General features: G+C 43.4%; 1 protein-coding gene across 1 annotated transcript in view; it reads right to left on the reverse strand.

Annotated features, from left to right (window-relative positions):
• Positions 1-388: 388 nt before the first annotated feature.
• LOC102573564 (gamma-aminobutyric acid receptor subunit rho-2) overlaps positions 389-19714 on the reverse strand; it is an 81502-nt gene continuing 62176 nt past the window's right edge. The window contains exons 5-9 of the mRNA XM_014600554.3: positions 13074-13156; positions 10630-10770; positions 10175-10327; positions 6429-6625; positions 389-3229 (exon numbers count right to left, since the gene is read on the reverse strand). Of these exons, the coding sequence (XP_014456040.2) occupies positions 2924-3229; positions 6429-6625; positions 10175-10327; positions 10630-10770; positions 13074-13156 (880 nt within the window). The 3' untranslated portion in view covers positions 389-2923. The remainder of the gene's footprint in view (positions 3230-6428; positions 6626-10174; positions 10328-10629; positions 10771-13073; positions 13157-19714) is intronic.

Here is a 19714-nt window from a genome sequence, read left to right on the forward strand (position 1 = left end):
TAAATGTATGTCAGTAATTGACACATTAACACAGTGGTTTACTTGCATCCATTGCTTCAAATAATCATTGCAAATATCAGTTAAGAACATAGCAGAATTCAAGAAATTTTCCCTAATGGGCAAGCTCCCTCCTTGCTGATGAGCTGTGCTGCAAAATTGTCCTTGATAAAATAATCATAAATACATCACGGCAGACAGATGTCTCCATTGCTCTTATGCAGATACATATTAAATAAGGTAAAGTTAGGTTTTTCGAAATAATGTATTAGATAGCATTTAAGTAAGAGAAAATGCCAGTGCAGTAGAACATAGTAACTGAACGACCGTCTCTTGCCACCATGCAAGTTCTAAGAGGAAGAATACACATTTAATAAAATAAATGGTGAAGTAAAGCCAAGACATTTATTTTCACAGCACTATCCAATGGCATTATCCAGTCATAGCATTCATTTATCCCTTATGAAACACTCCTAAAATCAGTGGAGTTACAGCCAAAGGCATTATTTCCACATGTCTAAATGGCTGGTGATGGTTAAATCACTTTATCTGGTGGATCTTGATGCCCAATACAGTGCAAGTTGAAGTCTGATTGATTTAGTGGACCAATCTGAACTACTCATTAGTAATAATTCCATAGGGGTGCCCATTCAAAGATTTTAATGGTACTTCACAAGCACTACTGAATTAAGCTTCTCAACACCCCGTGAGGTAGGTATTTTACAAGTGGGAATACTGAGGCACAGAGAGGCAAAATGACATGCTGACATAACAAAGGTAGACTGGCAGAGCTACAAATAGAATCTGGGTTTCTTGCTTCCCATTTCTCCAATTTAATCCAATGATTTTCCTCTCTTCCTTTAAAAGAATTGATGAATGATAGCAAGTACCCTGATTTGATACCTAAAATTGTACTTTAATGCTAATGCTCAGAAATGCATTGGTTAACTTGTGACTGTACCTTCTGTAATGATGTCTGGAGTGTTTCTGTAGGGCTTATTGCACAATATTAATATCTTTTCTCCTTTATGCCAACACAGAACTCTTATTAGTTAACTCTTCCTAGCTTGTCACTAGACCACCATGAAAATGTCATTACTGCTATTGTAAATTGAAAATGTTAATACCCAATAGACTTGTAGTGTTTTTCTTCATAATGGGATCGCAATTCATTTGGTATGTGCAGAATATTGCTAGAGATTTACTTCCTTGTACATCATCTACATTACTTGAATCCTTCCTATCAGCAAACTAGTCCATTGCTTTGTTTAATCATAGTGTTGAAACAGATTCTGACTTCAACACTGAATCATCCCACTGCAGGTCTGCCCATCCTTAGTACGTTCCAACTTGGCACCTAGATGCTGCAACTAAGAGCATCATTTCCACCGTCCACTGTGCAGGCAGATGTCCTTAAAAATTAAAGAGCAAATCAGGTGATCTGTGTCCTGCTATTGTGTAGAAAAAGTTTTGCATGTTGCTAACAGCATTAGTAGCAGTGGAAGAGGAGACAATACTGGGTGATGCATGAAATGCCATGAGTTGATGCATGCCATAGTTCTCTCAGGTTTCTACTAAGGAATTATTTGCACCTTTTAGCCAGTGGCACAGGTGTAGTTCATGGAGCTTTATCTTTAAAATGAAGCTGCACCTGCAGAGGCAACAAGTTCCAGAATGCAACTTTTGCTCTCCATGCAGAAGTCCAAGACAGGAGGATAAGGAGGAGAGCTCTGCATGCTAGGTTATATTTTCTCTGTGGGCAGCACTTTTCTGTTAGGGCTGAGGGCAGGCCTTGTGCTCCTGTAAGGCAGTCAAAATTGTTCTCAAAACTGTTCTCTGCTTTGGCCCATGAAGAGAAGAACTGAAGAGAGCTGCTCCTGAACCAACTCCTCATTTCTGTATACTCATCATAGGGTGTAAACTGTAACCTCACACCCACTTCAGAGTGGTAAACCCTCAGGCACAGTGCATCATACACCATAGCTGGCTTACAAAGATATTTAAATTTCTTTGTGATCAAAACAAACCAGCTCCAGAGTCCATGCTACCTAAACTCAGTGGTATTTTGGCTTCATTTTATCATCATTCCCCATTTTTAGTGAGAAAAATCAAGGGAATGATCACAGACTCCACAGTGCCAGGAAGCAACATCTCTGAGAGGACTGCCTTTCATTCGACAGCTGAAACGTGCAGAGTAGTCAGTGTTTCTGAGCACAGCAACATCTCACCATGGTGCTGCCTTACACCATATGAACATGGCCAGATAAATCATGTGGGCTATATAGGCCAGATTCTGTAGAGCAATTGCACAATGCTTCCACTGAAGTTAAAGGGAACTTTGCCTAAAGACTCGTGAATTTTGCCTGGTGGCTTGTTGAATGTGTGCTTCCTGAAACAGTGCCATTGTTTACAAGCCACAGAAGCAGAAAGCCAATTGCCTGAAGAGAGAGAGGTCTGATTTTACTTAGACATTTAAAAGTCAAGTATTTATTCCATATCCTAATAAAACATATTCTTTACAGGCCTCTCACCACAAACATTGGACCCTGCACTTTCATCCAGCAAATGATGCTGGGTGATTCTTCAACAGTAGCTTCCCCCTGCATGTCAGGGACCATCAACACTGCCTAGCTCCAACAACACTTATGGCAACAGTTGGTCAGACAGAGCTGCATGTTTTCAAGTGTGAGAAATGGACATATCATAAAGCCAAGGGGAAGTGCAGCGGTGAAGTAGAGAGCAAATGACACAACAAATTCCCTGTAATGCTTTTGGGAGCAGGTACCTATTGTAGGACATAGCCAGTGCTTTATTCTCCGAAGGTGCAACAGGAGAATCAGTTTTCTAGTTTATCATTCAAATTGGACTTAAAACCTCAAACAAAGTCTTGCAAATGTTTTCTGCTTCAGTCAATGCCTCTGCATATCTAGCTAAAGACAGACCAGTATATCAAATTAAACAATATATAAGTGCCTGGAAATATTAATCTTGAGTATTTATCAATTGCATGAGTGTTCTGCATGATGCGCTGGCCCACATGGCTTCCCAGCCTTCTCTTTCTTGATGAGTTAGATTCATTGCTCATGGCCAAATGGACCATGATCTTTTCTTGTTTTTCTTCCTCGGTTACTGTTTGGCTCCGTGTATACCCTGCCAAACTGTTGGCATCAGATTCACTGTAGTTTCCATCCAGCATCATAGTTGTATGAGGTAGTCCACAAGAACATGAAAACTGAGGATACAAGCAAAAGAAAAACAAACAATAGTTCAACAGTGAAAGAAAATATGTGAGACAAAGATAATATTTTTTTATAGACAGCTTGTTAACTCCAGAATTACAGAGTATAGTTGGGCTCTGAAAAGTTTCTCTATTAATGAAAACTGCCCATTTTTGGCTCAAGTTTTCCAACATGAGAAGATGCCAGCTCGCTTCATTGGTTGCAGCTTTTATACTGCATGGGGGTTTGTTTCTGAAAACCTATGAAGTAATGCAATAAAATCTTGAACAATAGGAAACAATGCCCACAGACAATTCATTAACCTAAAAATAAACCACTATGGTTTTCTTGGTTCTGGGTGTAGCCAAACTTTTTGGCCAAATGAAGCCAAAACCACTGTGGTATTCTTCCAACCTAAACTATAGCACAGTTATTCTAACTGGTTTGATGTGCATCAATACTGAGATTATTTTTAGAATACATTTTAACAAAAAAAATCTGCATTTAGAACCTGTTTTATACTTGGTTTGAAAGGAAACGTGACTGGAGCCTCAGATTTTGGGGTGGTAAATAACTGCTGAAGAGTATCTGACGTAAATCGTCTCCACAAAAGTCACAAATCCTTGATGTGTGATCTAGAAAATGTCCTTCATGACATGATGTGAAGAAAAAGCAGCATGTGCTCACCTCCATGTGCAAGTAAACTATATTTAATTTATATTTAATCCCCACACAATGTATTTCAAGACGGTAGTAATCCTGACTCAGTCCTATCAGGCTTCTGAGATGACAGGGCCAGGATGCAGCAGTAAGTGGCAGGTGATATGGAGCACATCATATTTACCCAAACCCTGAATTTAAGATCGCTCCTCCCCCTATAATTAGATTCGGTACATGGAAAATGTATACATTTATTATAATTTTCCATGTATGAAATCTAATTATTGAAGGATCATCTTAAAATCTGTCTGCCTCCACTACTGCAGGTGGTGGGGGGAGAGGTGGTGAGGGGGGCAGTAATGGAGCAGGCAGTGAGGGGCAGATAGTGGGGGAGGCAGTAGCGGGTATGTGGTAGGGCAGGCAGTGTGGAGGCAGTGGGGCATGCAGAAAGAGAGGCTGGCAGCTTACCCCTGCCTCCTGCCCTGCCCCACTTATTCCCATTGTGCCTGCCCCCGTACAGCCTCAAGCTGCCCCCAATCATCCTTCCCCTGCCCCAGCTTCCTCCTCCACAGGGGGATTACAGCAGAGGGAAATAGAGGGGGAGAAGAAGCACCAGGAAGAGACCAAGGGCTGTGGGGGAGGAATGGTTGGGTGTGCAGAGGCAGCAGGGGGCAGGCATCAGCCAGGGCTCCAGTTCCTGCCCCAACCTGTGCTCAATTGTAAGACAAGGGGCTTCCCCCCATGTTAAAAGTAGGGGGAAACCATGTTTTCCAATTAAGTAAATATGGTAATTGATTGCTTCGAAGCAATGGCTGAAGGATCCAAGAGGAAGAGCAAAAAATTCTAGTGATTTAGGTGCCTCTTAGTTCCTAGGTCAGGTTATGATTTGACTACAGGAAAGGGCATAGATAATAGGTATGGAAGGCATAACTCTGATGTGTTTTGTAGGCACTTTGTAGAACAGTCATCACTTAACCAGTAAGGTAGGGAATGAAAGAAGGTAGCCACAAGTTTAAATGGTTCCACTCCCAAGAGTCCTTAGCCCATCCACATATGGGGTAGCTGAAGTGTAAATGTATATATAAAATTGTTATATATTTGATTGTATGTATGTATATATAATCACTCAGATAGCAGAGTAAAAAGTTTTTTGTGCCAGAGCTGTGTGAGTTTTCCCAAGCTGGTATGTGTGTATATATAATGATATTTTATTTTTTGTAAAAAAAAAAAAAATACTTGCTCTGGGTAACAGAATTTAGCAAGGCTGACTTTTTTATTTACTACTTATTAAGGACAGGCAATGTGGTCAGATTTTTATAGGCCAGAGGGAGTCTATGCTCTCTGGAGCTCCTTGTCTAAGGAATACATACAAGTAAGACAAGATGCTGGGATACTTAGAGAAATGGACAGACCTACATGAAGCTTTGCATCTCTAAGTAGTTTTCCTGAACTCAAACTTGGGATGGAGAAGGCACTAGATGCGAGTAAGAACTGGCCATGGGAACAAGAAGTCTTCAGCTGGCATTTGAACAAGAAACGGGCTTTGAATTGGTATTTCAACCTGTTCCATGTACAGAGAGTAACATGGAAGAACGCGAATGGACAGCTTTGGGAAGGAATCATGTCATGGTCAGATCATAAGAGAAGTCAGAGGTGATTGTTTCAGTGACAAAGGTTGGAGGTGACAGAGGTATAAATAACAAATATGTTCATATTTTGGAAACAGACAGAGGAAAGTAGCATGCCTTGGTGACAGCCTGGATGTGTGGACAGGAGGCACTAAAGACTGTGTTGTATTCTTTGTTAGCCATTACGCGTAGTACTGTTTCTTTATATGTAGTAACTTTGCGTGCCTCCTGAGGCACTGTTTCTTTCTGTCTGGATCTCTCCCAGAACAATGAAGTGACCAGCAAAATAAGTGGTGTGCTACTCTCCCTGTCCTTGGCTAGTCTAACATCCCCACCACAATGGAGCCAAGAGGTATAACAAAGATGACCCTGGGATTTCAGGCAAGCCTCAGCATCCAGAGGACAGTGGTTTGGTTAATGATCATGCAGAAGGCAATAAAGTTTCAGGGGAAAAATAAAAATCTCAACTTCAGCAAAGCACTGTGTAATATGGCAGTGCCTGGTACCCTGGAACAGTTCTCCTATTAGATTTAATAAATGCAGTTTCTATAATGTACCGGATTTCCGTTTGGACTCTTTTAGTCATTCAATATAGTACAATAGCAGTAACTTAAAAAATATTGTATTAGCCATGGGGAAATATCAGACTAATTTTTCCCCTTCTTGACCTCCCCTTTGGTCTGGTCTCTAGTAAAGTCCCTAGTTGAAGACTTCCCTGTTTCTGATCTTAGTTTTCTTCTTACTGCTGTTTCTATAAGATCAACGAGGCTAATTCCTGTTTTGTGGTGTCAAGGCTTTAGTGTCATCTTGAGCATTGTAGACAATAATTACAGTAATTACACACATAGACAGAAAGGTGTTCCCAGTTATATAATTTTAAAATATCCATTAAAAACACAACTGGTATAACAAAAACGTCTCTCACCCTCTCTCTCAGCTTCCTCTCCTTCCGTTCTTGCACTGTAGTCAGATAGTTCACTGCCGCATATTCCAGCACTGATAGAAAGACGAACACAAAACTGACCCATAGGTAGATGTCCACAGCTTTGATGTAGGAAACACGGGGCATGGAGGCATTGACACCAGTGATGATGGTGGACATGGTCAGCACCGTGGTTATCCCTGAGGAAGAACCAGCAAAAAATTAATTTAATTGCAGGTCTAATAAAGAAAGCATTTTCTATAATGTCTGTCTGTAGATATCGTACCACCCTCCAGGGGTGGATCCAGGGTGGGTACATTGGTGTAATTGCACCCCCTTTGATTCCTGGTCTACCCAAAATTTAAAATGAACCGCCTGGCAGTAGCAGCAGCATTTTGAACCAGACAGTGCTGAGGGAGTCAACTGACTTCATGGCTCATTATAATCTACCTCAACCCTTCTAAACTCCTTATTCCACAGGGCTACATACAGACAGTCAAAAAGCCTGAGGCTGAATCGATTCAGACTTTGCAGATTAGTCTAAACTGCAGAGATTAAATTGAGAACCAACTGGACACGCATTCACTTTTGATTCAGGAAATGCAGCCACACGCCTGCAGTGACTCAGGCCAGAAGCCAGGGGCCCCTAAAACAGAGCTCTCTGGCTCTTAGTCAGCATGGGCTGTACATTCCCTTCTTCTTCCAACTACCCCTGAGGTCTTTGGGATTTGCAGTACAGAATCACAGCAGCATGACTCTGCAGGGTTACTCATCACTTCTTCTTCCTGCTTCCAGGTGCCTCTGGGATTTGTGGTCCACAGTTGCAGCCAGCAGTAATTTTCAGAAAGGTTAGCAGGGCAGGGCAGTGCAGCTCTATACTCAGGTGAAGGAGAGTTTAGCTGGGGGAGGGGGATTTAACCCCCTCTTCCCCCTGCTCTGGCCCCAGACCCCAGCTGGGGTATGCTGGGGGGTGGGGGCAGTCCCTGCCTCCTCCCCCACCCAACCCTTCTCTGCTAGAGCAGACAGCCCAGCCCAGCCCAGGGCTGAAAAGCATGCTAGGATGCTGGGGGACTCTAATTTAACATAAACCAGGAAGGGGATTGGGACAGAAGTTTCATAAACTGGTTTGACCCAAATCAGTTAAGTCTGATACTACATTCAACCAGGTTTATCTTAAACCAGTTTCAGCTGTTTTGAAACTGGTTTATGTGCATTGAACTTCTGTTCTGTTACAGGTTTAAACCAGTTTCTAATGACTTAAACCAGTTTACATGTAACGTCTGTCTCTAGCCCAGGTATTAACCCTCTCTTCTTTTGGTCTTGATGTTCCAGCCATTGAGCTAGCCTTTGTTCTGTAATGATGCATCATACAATCTGCACTCCCTTTTTCAAAATTCTAGATCTGCTTATACCACCCTCTGCTCTACCCCAGCATTTTTCAACCTGTGGGTTGTGACCCAAAAGTGGGTTGCAAGAATATATGAAAGGGTCATGAACAAACTTTGAAAATGGATACTCCTTTGAAGGAGAAAAACATGGGAAACTGGCTTTTCCCTTGCAGGCTGTTAGAGATCCAATCTGCAAGGCGCTGCTTGGGCCCCCATGCCCCACACACCCACTTACCCTCTGCCCCTCACACTGGGGGCAGCAGGTTGGGAGTGAGAGGCACTGGGTCGGGACTGGCCATCGATGTTTACAAATGGGTCCTGGTACAAAAAAGGTTGAGAACCACTGCTCTAGCCCGTAATCCAGTGATTCGTATCCAGGGTGCTGATGCACCATGGGATGTGTTCAGATCCTTTGAAGGTCGCCTTGAGATTTGAGGAGATAAGTAGGGTAAAAGAGATAAGCTGATACGGTAAGCAGATAAGTGCTGGCTCGGCCTTATTCCTCCCTGGATGATACCCTACCTGCACTGCCTAGCCTCTCTGCAAGGAAATAAGCATTGTAATATATAAAATAGTTTTGAAATTGGGTTGCTGCTCAATTGACAAAAGTTATGCAGGGATGCCTTGAATCCAGTGGGCAGTGTCTCAAGTCCAGGAAAGGTTGTGAATCACTGCCATAGATGATAGAAATAATTTACTGTCTAGCTGCTTGCCAATACAGGACTGGTCCATTTAATTGCATTCTTGTGCATACTGGCCAAGCAGGATTTCAAATGTGATGGGTAAGCTACTCCTTCCACTGGGATATTCTTTAACTCTTGGATACCTAATTTGGAAATGATGCTTGATCCCAGCCTACAAGGACTATTCTATAGGTTAAGGAAGTTGTTCATACTACTGAGTCAATTAGTCAGATTCTTCTGCTCTTTAGAAAGCCCCTAGTGATAAGGACTCTTGGTTCACTGAAACAATCAGTTTGTCATCTTACTAATCAAAAAGTGGTTAATGACTTGATAACTGCTGAAAAGCATCTGATGTAAATAATTTCCACAAAAGGCACAAATCCTCCATGTATGATCTAGAAAATGTCTTGCATATGACATGCTGTGATGAAAAAGCATCATGTGCTCTACCCATAATTATCTATGGCAACAATAAGAGCTGAAAAGTTTTAAATGGCAGCAATTTTGCTTATCCCATATATTTGACAGATAAGCATGTAAGCATGTACACGTTCTGTTTGGTTCTACAAACAGAGGTAAAATGCTCATAGTGAATTAGAATGAATCTCAATGTTTACATGTTTACAAAAAGCCATCCAGCAGTTGAGTGCAGAGCCAGGGAGTATTATCTATGACTTTATTTAGATCATTCTAAATCAGTAAATATTGAAAATACATCCATTGTGTATCATTCCTTATCAGGATCTGTTCTTTGTAAGTTCCATTTAAGAGCGTTTCCTTTCACTTGAGTGAGCTCTGTGTTGTCTCGTTATAGAGGCTTGTATCTGCATGTAGTTCTAACAAACCATAGCGCAAACAAAAGAAGCTCCAACTGTCCTGAATTAAACAGCCTCTTATGGTCAGATTGTTAAAGATGCAGATGCAAATAGACTCCTAGCAGGATTTAGGGACTATGAGCAAAAATTGTACCAGCCCCTTCAGTCAATTCAATTTACACTTAAAAATTAAACCTGGTCCAAGGAATATGAGTTAGAGAAACTGTGTTAGAAAAAACAAAACAACTCTGGGAACAGAGTGGATCCCAGGATTCCCCTCTCCCAGGGGACTGCTGTAATCACTAGACTACAGACCTAGGTTTCCTTTTGCTTGTTCCCCTGGATCAATGAATCTTGGCTCAACTGATGCACAGTGTCTCAGCCTCAACAGGAAGGGTGGAGTTTGCCCTCACATTAACTATATTCTGATGGACAGATTATAGGACAGCCACCTGGGAAGTGGGAAATGTGGGTTCTAGGCCCTCCTAAAAATATTGCCCTCCTTGACCTTAAATTTCAGGGCTGCAAGAGTGAGCCTGTAGCTAGAAATCTTGATTCTCTGGCTCAACAACACTAATATGTCTTTTCTCTGCTTGCTTCTTTTTTAAAAAAGAAAAAAAAAACATTGTTTCCTCTTCTGCCCTGACTTTTAAAAGTAGATCAGGAGGATTTATCAATGATATAAAGAATGAATTACAATGAACAACAAAACAAAATGTCAACATCAAATTAATTTAATAATCAGATTGAATAGATATTTATTTTCCTAAAATCTTTAAACAACAGAATCAAATTCTCTGTCCCACCAAATATTCAAATTCAAGGAATGTATTATATTCATGGTTTATGTAAATTCCTCTCACCCAACGACACTCTGGCAGGCACTGCTCTGCGATCAATCCAGAAGGACACCCAGGACAGCATGACCATCAGAGTGGCAGGGAAGTAGGTTTGGAGCAAGAAGAAGAAGATGTGGCGCCGCAACGTGAAGTTTATATACAGGCGATTGTACCACCCTTTTTTTGAGGGGGAGGGGGAAACAAATGTCATTAAGAGCATCTTTTATGATTTGTAGAAGAGCAGCTATCTTTCTCAGCAATTCCTATATTTAAAGAGTAGACAATCCATAAATATGTATGTGAGCATGAACATGCTATATCCTACAGATCATTCACAATATAGGCTACACGTAAGAATGGTTATTATTCAGGCATATAACAGAAATTTCATTTAGATTTCACCTTGTTAGTGTTTGAAACTGAACTAGTATACAGCCATGATACAAAGAATAATAAAAAAGTTTTTAAAAGACTGATACCAGTGCTACTGTAGAAAGCAAGTCTCGAGGTAGTATGGAACTTTTGTATCAAAAACTGAGACAAAGAAATCTTCTCATCGGTTTTTAGAGATTCATTCCCATTTTTCCAATACAGCATCAGATCTTCATCGGTGTACGCATCTTAGAAAAAGAAAAGACACTGGAGCTAGACTGTTCTCACTGGTGGTAGATGACAGAACAAGGAACAATAGTCTCAAATTGCAGCAAGGGAAGTTTAGGTTAAATATTAGGAAAAACTCTCTCACAAGGAGGGTAGTAAAGCACTGGAACAAGTTATCCGGAGAGGTGGTGGAATCTCCATCCTCGGAGATTTTTAAGACCCAGCTAGACAGAGCCTTGGCTGGGGATGATCTAGTTGGGGATGGTCCTGCTCTGAGCAGGGTGTTGGACTAGATGACCTCCCTGAGGCCCCTTCCAACACTAATTTTCTATGATTCTATGAGTCTATGAAATGGCTTTGGCTATTTTAACAACCAGTATAAAAAGTAATCCTGCCTGGATAAACGCTATGATAATGAAATTCATGAATTACTTTAGAACCCCATCCTGATTAGCTAGAGCAAGCTCAGGCCCAAAATAGGGAAATACTGAGAGATCAGAGTAATAAGACAAAGAGCCCTAAAAAGATTAGAAATGGGAATGGGAAACAACAAAACTGGAGTTGGTTGGAAAAATGCAGACTAATTTATCTGGGAAAAATTAATGGGTCTTTGAAGTGCAATAATGCCTGTCCTTCCCCTCACAGACCAGCAATGATAATGCACACTGGATTAACTAGAATCTTGACATGTCATGGACTATAGCAGCACAGAAAGCCAAAACAAAGCGTTATATTTCATGGTATTTCTGGGAAATAATAGTTTCTCTTCATACAACACTGGTAAAATCAAAGGAGAATGATACATGTCTGGCTCCTACTGTATGAGAAAAGTGGAGACAAACTGGAGGGAGTTCTGAGAACAGCAGCAAAATTGACTGAGGGCTGGAAGTATACACATAATTATGAGGAAAACTGTAAGAATTAACTTGACCAAATTTAGAGGAAGGGTAAGCTGCAATTATCTAAAACATTATCAAAAAGATGTAACTGAGGGTAACAAGTGTGATTAGAGATAACAGCATGTAAGTATTCAAAGAATATGAATGAGGAATTATTTAGTGAAATACATGAGTATAATTAGGGGCAATGGGATGAAATTTAACAGAAGAAAATGTAGGCTGAAACCTTGGGAAAAGCTCAGAACAACAGCCTACTAGGCTTGGGAATAGTCTGGCAAAGGCCATGCCATAAATTCTGATTAAGGCAATTAAGAATGAAAATAATTGTGTTTGCATGAGGAGTCCCACTGAGTTGAGCTGTGTTACCCAGGTTGAACTCACTGGGATGACTTGCATACTGTTGTGTTTACAAAATGAGGCCCATCTTTTGTAATGTACTTATTGTCTTTGGGCATAAAAGTACCAGAGTTCAAGTATTTAATTAATATTATTCTAAATAATATTCTAAATATGTGTTTTATCATATTATAAATAATGATATTATTGTTAAGGTTATAATTAAATTTCTCCTCCAGCATTAACTCCTCTCTGTTGTCACCCAGTCAGAGCCAAGCAACACAGCCAAAATTCTAAATTCTCTCTACACATCTGTGTAGGCCTCACTAAGCCATAAAGGAGCGCTCAGTATTGATTCATTTTTAGGTTAAGGTATAGGTGTCACACATTAACCTAAACAGGTGCAGAATCAACCTGTTACTATAATTTCATGCACACACATATGCTGTCCTCCAAAAATAAGAACCAGATTCAAAGCCCATGGTGTCAAAGGGAAGCCTCTCAATCTGGGGACCAAGCCACCACACATGTGCCACAAGTGGCACAGGCAGCTTTCGCGTGTGTCATCTGAGCTCCCAGCACTCAGTAAAGGGAGGTGCTCGAATGGAGGTCAGGAGGCTTGTGCACAGGTAGAACAGGACTGGTGAGAAAGGAGGTTTCAGGTGTCACCAGGTTAATCCTTTCCTGGTCCTATAGCCACTGACAAATTCAGGGCACTGGATGCTCACTCACCACGTAACACTGCAGCAGTTGCAGGGCCAGGGAAGGATTAACGTGGTTCTTGGCGGTGACACCTCTCTTCCAGCAGCATCCTGGCCCCACTCTGTTCCACACAGCCAGAGGCTATGGACCCCCTGCCTCCACTCCAGTGCCCCAGGTGGAAGCTCTATCAGGGTGCCTCTAGAAGCGAGGGGTCACAGTGGCATTTGGGGGGGGAGCACAACTTAACTTGTAGCAAGCCTGCCAGAAGCTTTGGCCTGTTCTACTTAAATGTATTCTTTTTTTTTATTCTGAAAAAGAGTGCTTAGCCTGAGCATGGAGAGTCAGCAAAGAAAGAATTAATAGACATGAACTTGGGTGCAACATACAGCTTTCCAGCTCCAAAGAACAAGTCTGAGTGTCCAGGGGAAATCGGCTGAAGTCCATGTTGCACATTGCTGTGACAGTGATCCTAGAAATCAAAAAAGGAACGGTTACTTGGAGAAGCAGTAGTTCTTACATTCTTCAGAGTGTGCAGGAAATGTGTGACACCAGCACCGCATAGTAGAGCTGTGCAATGCTTTGGTAGCCGATCCAATTCAGAGGAGATTCAGACCGATTCAGCGGCCGAATCTCTGAACCCAAATTGAATTGGGAGACCAATTAAAAGGCCTGAATCCAATTGGAAGCCTCTGAATCAATTCAGAAAAGATTTGGTGCTGCTTCGGCAATTTGGCCATAGGCTAGGCAGGCAGCAGTCCCTGACCATGATGGACACAGCTGCCTCCAGCTGGTAAGTCTGTTGTGGTGGGCAGAGGGGGCAGGGAAGGGACATGGGGGGATAGATCAATGCCCCCATAGCAAGGGAGGGACTGGGGCTGGAACAAGCTGCCCAGCTGAAACAGGGGGCCACGGGCAGGGCCGTCCCTGAGGGGGGCAAATCAGGGTGACCGCCCCATGCCCTGCACTTTGGGGAGCACCGTGGAGCCAAGCAGAGTGGCTGCAGCAACTCCACACTGCTGGTGGCTTCACGTCCAGCTGCTCAGCACCACCCCCTGGCTGCCAAATCTGGCACCTCCAGCTGCTCAGCACCCCCCTCCCTGCTGTTGAATCCACTGTCGGCATCCTCATGTCCTGGGGCGGGGCCCCGCACAGGCTGATTTGCCCTGGCCCCGCACCCTGCTTGGGTTGCCTCTGGTAGCAGGACTCAAGGAGAGCGGTGGGGGGCACAGGATGCAAGCACAGCAGTGCTGGGAGCAGGGGCTATGCCCTGCTGTCACTTGCCCCCATCTGCATCTCACCCCACCCCGGCTGAACAAGCAGCAGCAAGGCAGAGCCCCTGCTCCCAGTGCTGCTACGCTTGCATCCCGCACCCCCCTGCTCTGGGTGTGCAAACAGTGGCAGGGCATAGCCACTGTGCCACTGTGGAGTACAGGTGCTGCTGCCGCTTGCCCAGCCAGGGCAGAGGGGCATGGGATGCAAGGGCAGCAGCACTGTGAGCGGGGGCTCTGCCCTGCTGTTGCTTGCCCAGCTGGGGCTGGTGGGGCCCACAATGCAGGCGCGGCTGACTCTGGGCGGAAGGGAGCAAGCAGCAGCAGGGCATAGCCCCCACTCCCACCACTGCTGTGCCTGCATCCCATGCCCCTGCAACCTCCTCCCTGAGTCCCACAACTGAGCAGCTTTTCCCAGCCCCAATCCCCCCCTCACTGTGGGGGCGTTGATCTGCCCCCCACACACACCCCTCCCCTGCCCCCTCTGCCCACCACAACAGATTTACCAGCTGGAGGCAGCTGTGTCCAGCATGGTGAGAACTTCTGCCTGTTTAGTCTATGGCCGAACCTCCGAAGTGGCACCAGATCTTCAGATCCAATTCAGCCGAATTGAATCGGGACAATGATTCAAATCTCCGAATTGGCCAAATCCGAAACCGAAGCAAATACTTGCCGCTTCGCAGATGCCTACTGCATAGATGTAGACAACATCTGTTGACTTTAAAATAAGCAATTATGTATAGCATTAGCATTAAGGCCCCAAGAATATTCCTAGTCAGCTCAGAGGCTCAGCTTCTCAGGACTGGACAAAGTGCACCATGCCCAAGGCTGTGATGCAGCAAATCTGGTTGTATGCCACGTCTGTGCTCTCCTGACCCCCATGGTCATTTTCATAGTTTCATAGATGTTAGGGGCTGGAAGGAACCTGACAAATCATTGGGTCAGCCCCTCTGCACTTGGGCAGGAAAGACTGCTGGGATCAGATGAGGAGAGTGCGTTCCATGGCACATGGCTGGATAGCTGCAGGTCACCTTCATTGTCAGCTGACATCTCCTTAATTAATGCTAACAATAATAATAATAATTTGATTATCTTACAGGGTATTACAATAAATTTTTCCTTATGGTTATGTTGTTATCTTAAAAGTGACTTCCCTGGAATGGTGTTTTAGACTTCCTTATGTCCAGCTTTGATGTAGACTTTGTGCTTTTCTCATTTCCCATCACTCAATCCCTGTTACTGCAAGAAGCCAATCTGGGCTTCTAATGCACAAATGGCCAATACAGTAAGCAAGAACTCACTCTCTCACACTCACTTCAATTTATATAATGGTAGGTCAGAGGTACTCTTTCAGTAAATGATGAAACTTATTTAAGTCTGAGGGCTATTTATTATGGTAGAGAGAAAGATATTTATTCAGGACCAAATCTTTGCCTCTCCTAAATTTGCATCTCAGCAATGGATATGTAACAACCCCAGGTTGAGTTTACATATCTGAATCTAATCTGCCATAATATTATGTAACAAGTTTCCTGTCAGGAGGCTTTTTTTCCCGTTAAATGGTTTGAAATGGGCTTCAGCTTTAGTGGTGACAAAGTCAATAGTTCTCAGTCATCACTTCAAAGTCAATAGTCCTGTTTACACAGCATGTGACCAGTTTCATGGTTCATTTCAGACGTTGATAAAGACCTTTCCACTGCTCAAAGGACTGAGAGGCAAAATCTGCCCCGATATATATGTCAGTCATCCTAGTTAAATGCTGCATACCTTGATGTCATTATAATATACCATTTTCTTTCCTCAAGGTCACTTAGATTATATCAAAGCCTGCAGTCATTAAAAATTCATTAGTCAGGGAAAGCACAGTAACTCAACCTGTCAATAAGATATGCCCTCAATTAATATACAGTGTTGACTAAGTTGCCTTCAATTCATAAAACACAAATAAAAGAATGAAATGTAACAGAATGTAATTCAGTAACTTTGTTTATATCTATACTGCCAAAATGCCCCCAAAGAGCACATGCACAGAGCCAAGGCATGCATTTACTTAGTCTTTACCTTGTACTTGACAGTATCATTAAGAAAAATAAATCAATGGGTCCAGTTATTTAATCCACTATATACTGAAGCTGATGGACAATAGTTCCCAAGAAAAATACTTGTTTTCCAAAACAAATGTATAATATATCTGCACTATTATCGATCTCTCTCTGCTGTAGTATCTGAGCATCTCATAGTCTTTAATGTATTTATCTTTGCTACTCCCTTGCACAGGAAATTGCTGTTTTCTACATTTTACAAATAGAGAATGCAGGCATTAGATAATTAGATCCATAAGAGTCAGAGGTGTTGCCTAACTTTTAGGCAATTTGGCCCAGATATGCAAAAGAACATACTCATCTTAAGTGGACGTTAGGCAGAATTTAGGACCTAAATCCAAGAATGCAGTCCACAAAATCCCCACCTCACCTATTAGACACCTTAGGGCAAGATTCAAGAAGGATTTATGTATTCTGCTTACACAGCTGGGTATGAGTTTCCTATACATTAAATGGGAATAGTTAAATGCCTAGGGTTGGGATATATTACATTCACCTAACAGTGCAGAGAGGTGCAAGTCTTTCCTGCATTTAGATGCCAACCTGCAGTCCTCAGCTAGATGTGAAACTGAGATTCACAACCCAATAATCTATACCTAGAGAGATGTGCAAGTCTCCTTTCATGTACATTTGCTTATCTCACCCCTTTCTTTTAAAACCCATGGTGCCTGCCTTCAAATACCTTATGGCTTTGGTACACATAATTCTAGGCAGCTTCTAGAGCTCTTAACCCCTTAACCACACATTAACACCTGAAACTAGTTTTAAGCACACTTTAGGCGACTTAAAGCTATGCCACTCCAGGGCAGACTTATCTCTGAGCTGTGTTAACCAGTTCATGTTCCATTAAGGTGCGACAGATGAACTGCCCAACTTGCAGTCCTCAAGCATTTCAAGATGCCATGTCCCCTCTCCCACCTTCCTGTTCTGTGTGGACAAACTTTCCACCACCTGAACTCTACTGCCCAGCGGTGGTTCTGGCACTAAGTCAGCACCACCTCCAACTTCTGGGGGTGGAGCTTCCCAGCCCCAAGTGTGCAACCCCCTGAAAACAGCTTACAGAGCACATTTCCACTAGTCAGGTTGCAGGACATGGTCAGGTCCAGGAGTGGGGTCTAGCAGGCATGGCAGGGAATAAGCATGGGGTTGCACTGCGTGCTTCTGAGCTGGGTCTTGCTTCCCAAGGCAAGGGCAGTAGCTCCCCCAAAGCCTCTTCCCTCAACACTCCCACCTCCCATTCACCCTAGGAAGCACGGCCAGAATCCCCCACACCCCAGTCCCAAATCTCAGTTTATTAAAACATAAGACCTTCTTTGATTTACTTTCTCTGTATTTCTTTTTAAATTCTTTTTTTTACTTCTTTTTATTTTATCCTTCAGTGGCTGACTTTGTTCATTTCACCACCCTTCCTCTCACCCCCTTTTCCACCTCCCAGTTCATTACCCAACCCCAGACCATTAACATTTTGCCTGTCAGCTTCATGTTCTCCCCACCCCAACCCATCTCTCATATACCCCCCACCTAGAGCAGGGATAGAAGAAGCCTGTCCTAGCTCATCAGCCCTCCAGTTGCAGCCCTCCCTGCTCGCCACACCTCTAGTGGCAAATCAGAGCTGTGCAAGTGGGGGGTGACAGTCAGAGAAGGCTTTTAGCATTAAGGTGTGACTGCTCCATACTTGAGCTAGCACTAACACTGGTCAACATTTGAGCAGCTTAAAATGCAACATGTAAGAAGGATTAGAACAATCACTGAGGAAGTGGGTGACCTGTGTTCTTGGAGTTCTTCAGCCTGAAGGCATGGTAGCTGATCTCTCTCGCTGACCAGGAGAGTGCTTAAAACCACCAGACTTCAAGTTAATATGAACCGGCAGGTAAAAGAAAAGGTTTCACCCCTCTTGATGAAACCTGGTCACTGTGTAGAAAGGAATGTAAGATTTATAGAGCCAGAGATAGTAAGCAAGAGGGATCAGGACTGTGATGTAGACCCTATCCTGGTATAACAAGTTCTGGGTTCAGGTCTTTGTTCTCTGGTCCCATCACTGTGTATGCATTTTGCATTAAAAAGTCATTGGATAAAATACACTGATACTCCTGGCAGTATGGAAAGAAACCCTGGTCTCTCTTCTCATACCTGGGCTGCAGAATCATGCTCCCTCTTGCTTGCTCTCTTTCTAGCCCCACAACACTTTCATTCCTTTCTGCTCAGTAATCCAGCTTAGGTAGAAGGGGTGGAGAACCTCCTCTCCCTCCTATCTTTGAGTATTCCATAGCTTAGTGCTTACAGCACTCCCCTGGGAAGCAGAGCTCATTTGTTCGAAAGCCTGTGGTGTGTAAACACTAATTCAATGCACCAAAATAACCTGAGTTAAAATTTTTAAAGAGAGGTAGAAACTTAGGTCTCTCACTTTCTAGGTGACATTTTAACTATTAGGTTGTTATATAAAAGGTCTATACAAACACTGAATTTTTTTTTTAATGAAAAAAGCTACAAGTGCTGACTCTGCCATGAGTCCCTGTCCTCTCCCCGCTCTCCCAGCCCCGTCAATGACTGCCCTGCCTAGCCACAACATCCCGGCTCTTAAAAAAAAATTTTAAAGAAGCAAAAAAAATAAAAAGCCCCGCGCTCACCAGCTGGTGCAGCAGCCATTGAGGCTTTTGGGGGCTTGTAGCAGTGCCCTCCACGCAGCATGAGGCAGTGGGGGGAGCAGTGATCGCCCCCCCCCCTTGCAGGATCCAGTGAGTGTGGGGCTTTTATTTTTTTAAATAGCTGGGACTCTGGGGCCAGGTGGGGCAGCCATGGGGAAGCCGAGGGGGGGCTGGGAGAGCAGGTGGGGGAAGGGGCCTGTTTGATTCAGGGATTCAACCAATTTGGCGGCAGATGAATCTCCGAATCAGATTCGGCCGAATCGATTTGGGACACTGATTCAAATCACCAAATCAAATCACTGTCCCCCAAATTGGCTGAATCCAAATCTGAAGCGAATACTATCCACTTCATACAGGCCTAATTGCTACCATAAGCTGATAGCAATAGCGTCCACACAAAGCACAGTGGCCATGGACATTTTATTCAGAAGCAGGGCTGGTAGTGGTGCTACTGCCAAACTTCTGCATAATAGTGGTTAAGATACTCAGCAAAGATGTAGAAAGCCTGTATTCTAGACCCATGCACTCAGAGCTTCCCAGGACAGGGCTCTAGCCACCACCCTGTGGGCTATGCAGTGCCGGCATGTCTGGGAGGGTTGGTGGAGGTAATCTCCCCCTCTCCTAGGAAGCTGTGCCAATGTGCAGCAAAGAATGCAAGATTAATTCATGCAGACAGAGAGAGGAAGAGTGTGACTGCATTCCTTTGCTCAAAGCACTCTCCTGGAGTGAGGGGCGGAACAAGCTTTTAGGACCTGCTTCCAGGACTGTTTCGGTATTTTGCATTAAACAATCATTGGAAAAATAGGGAAACCATCCTGACTGTGCTGGTGTGAGGAGATTTGAATCTGCCTATCCAAATTTCCAGGTAAATTTTCTCCACCAGGCTACAAGGGGATCCTGGTTTGAGGTTTGCTCAGTCTCTCCTGTAGAAACTGCCTCACTTTGCATGCAACCAGTTACTAGACAATGAATCAGCGTGCTAGAGAACCTGATCTTCATGAAAAGAGCCAAC

This window comes from Alligator mississippiensis, chromosome 1 (assembly GCF_030867095.1).
Source record: "Alligator mississippiensis isolate rAllMis1 chromosome 1, rAllMis1, whole genome shotgun sequence".
Classification (NCBI taxonomy): Eukaryota; Metazoa; Chordata; order Crocodylia; family Alligatoridae; genus Alligator; species Alligator mississippiensis.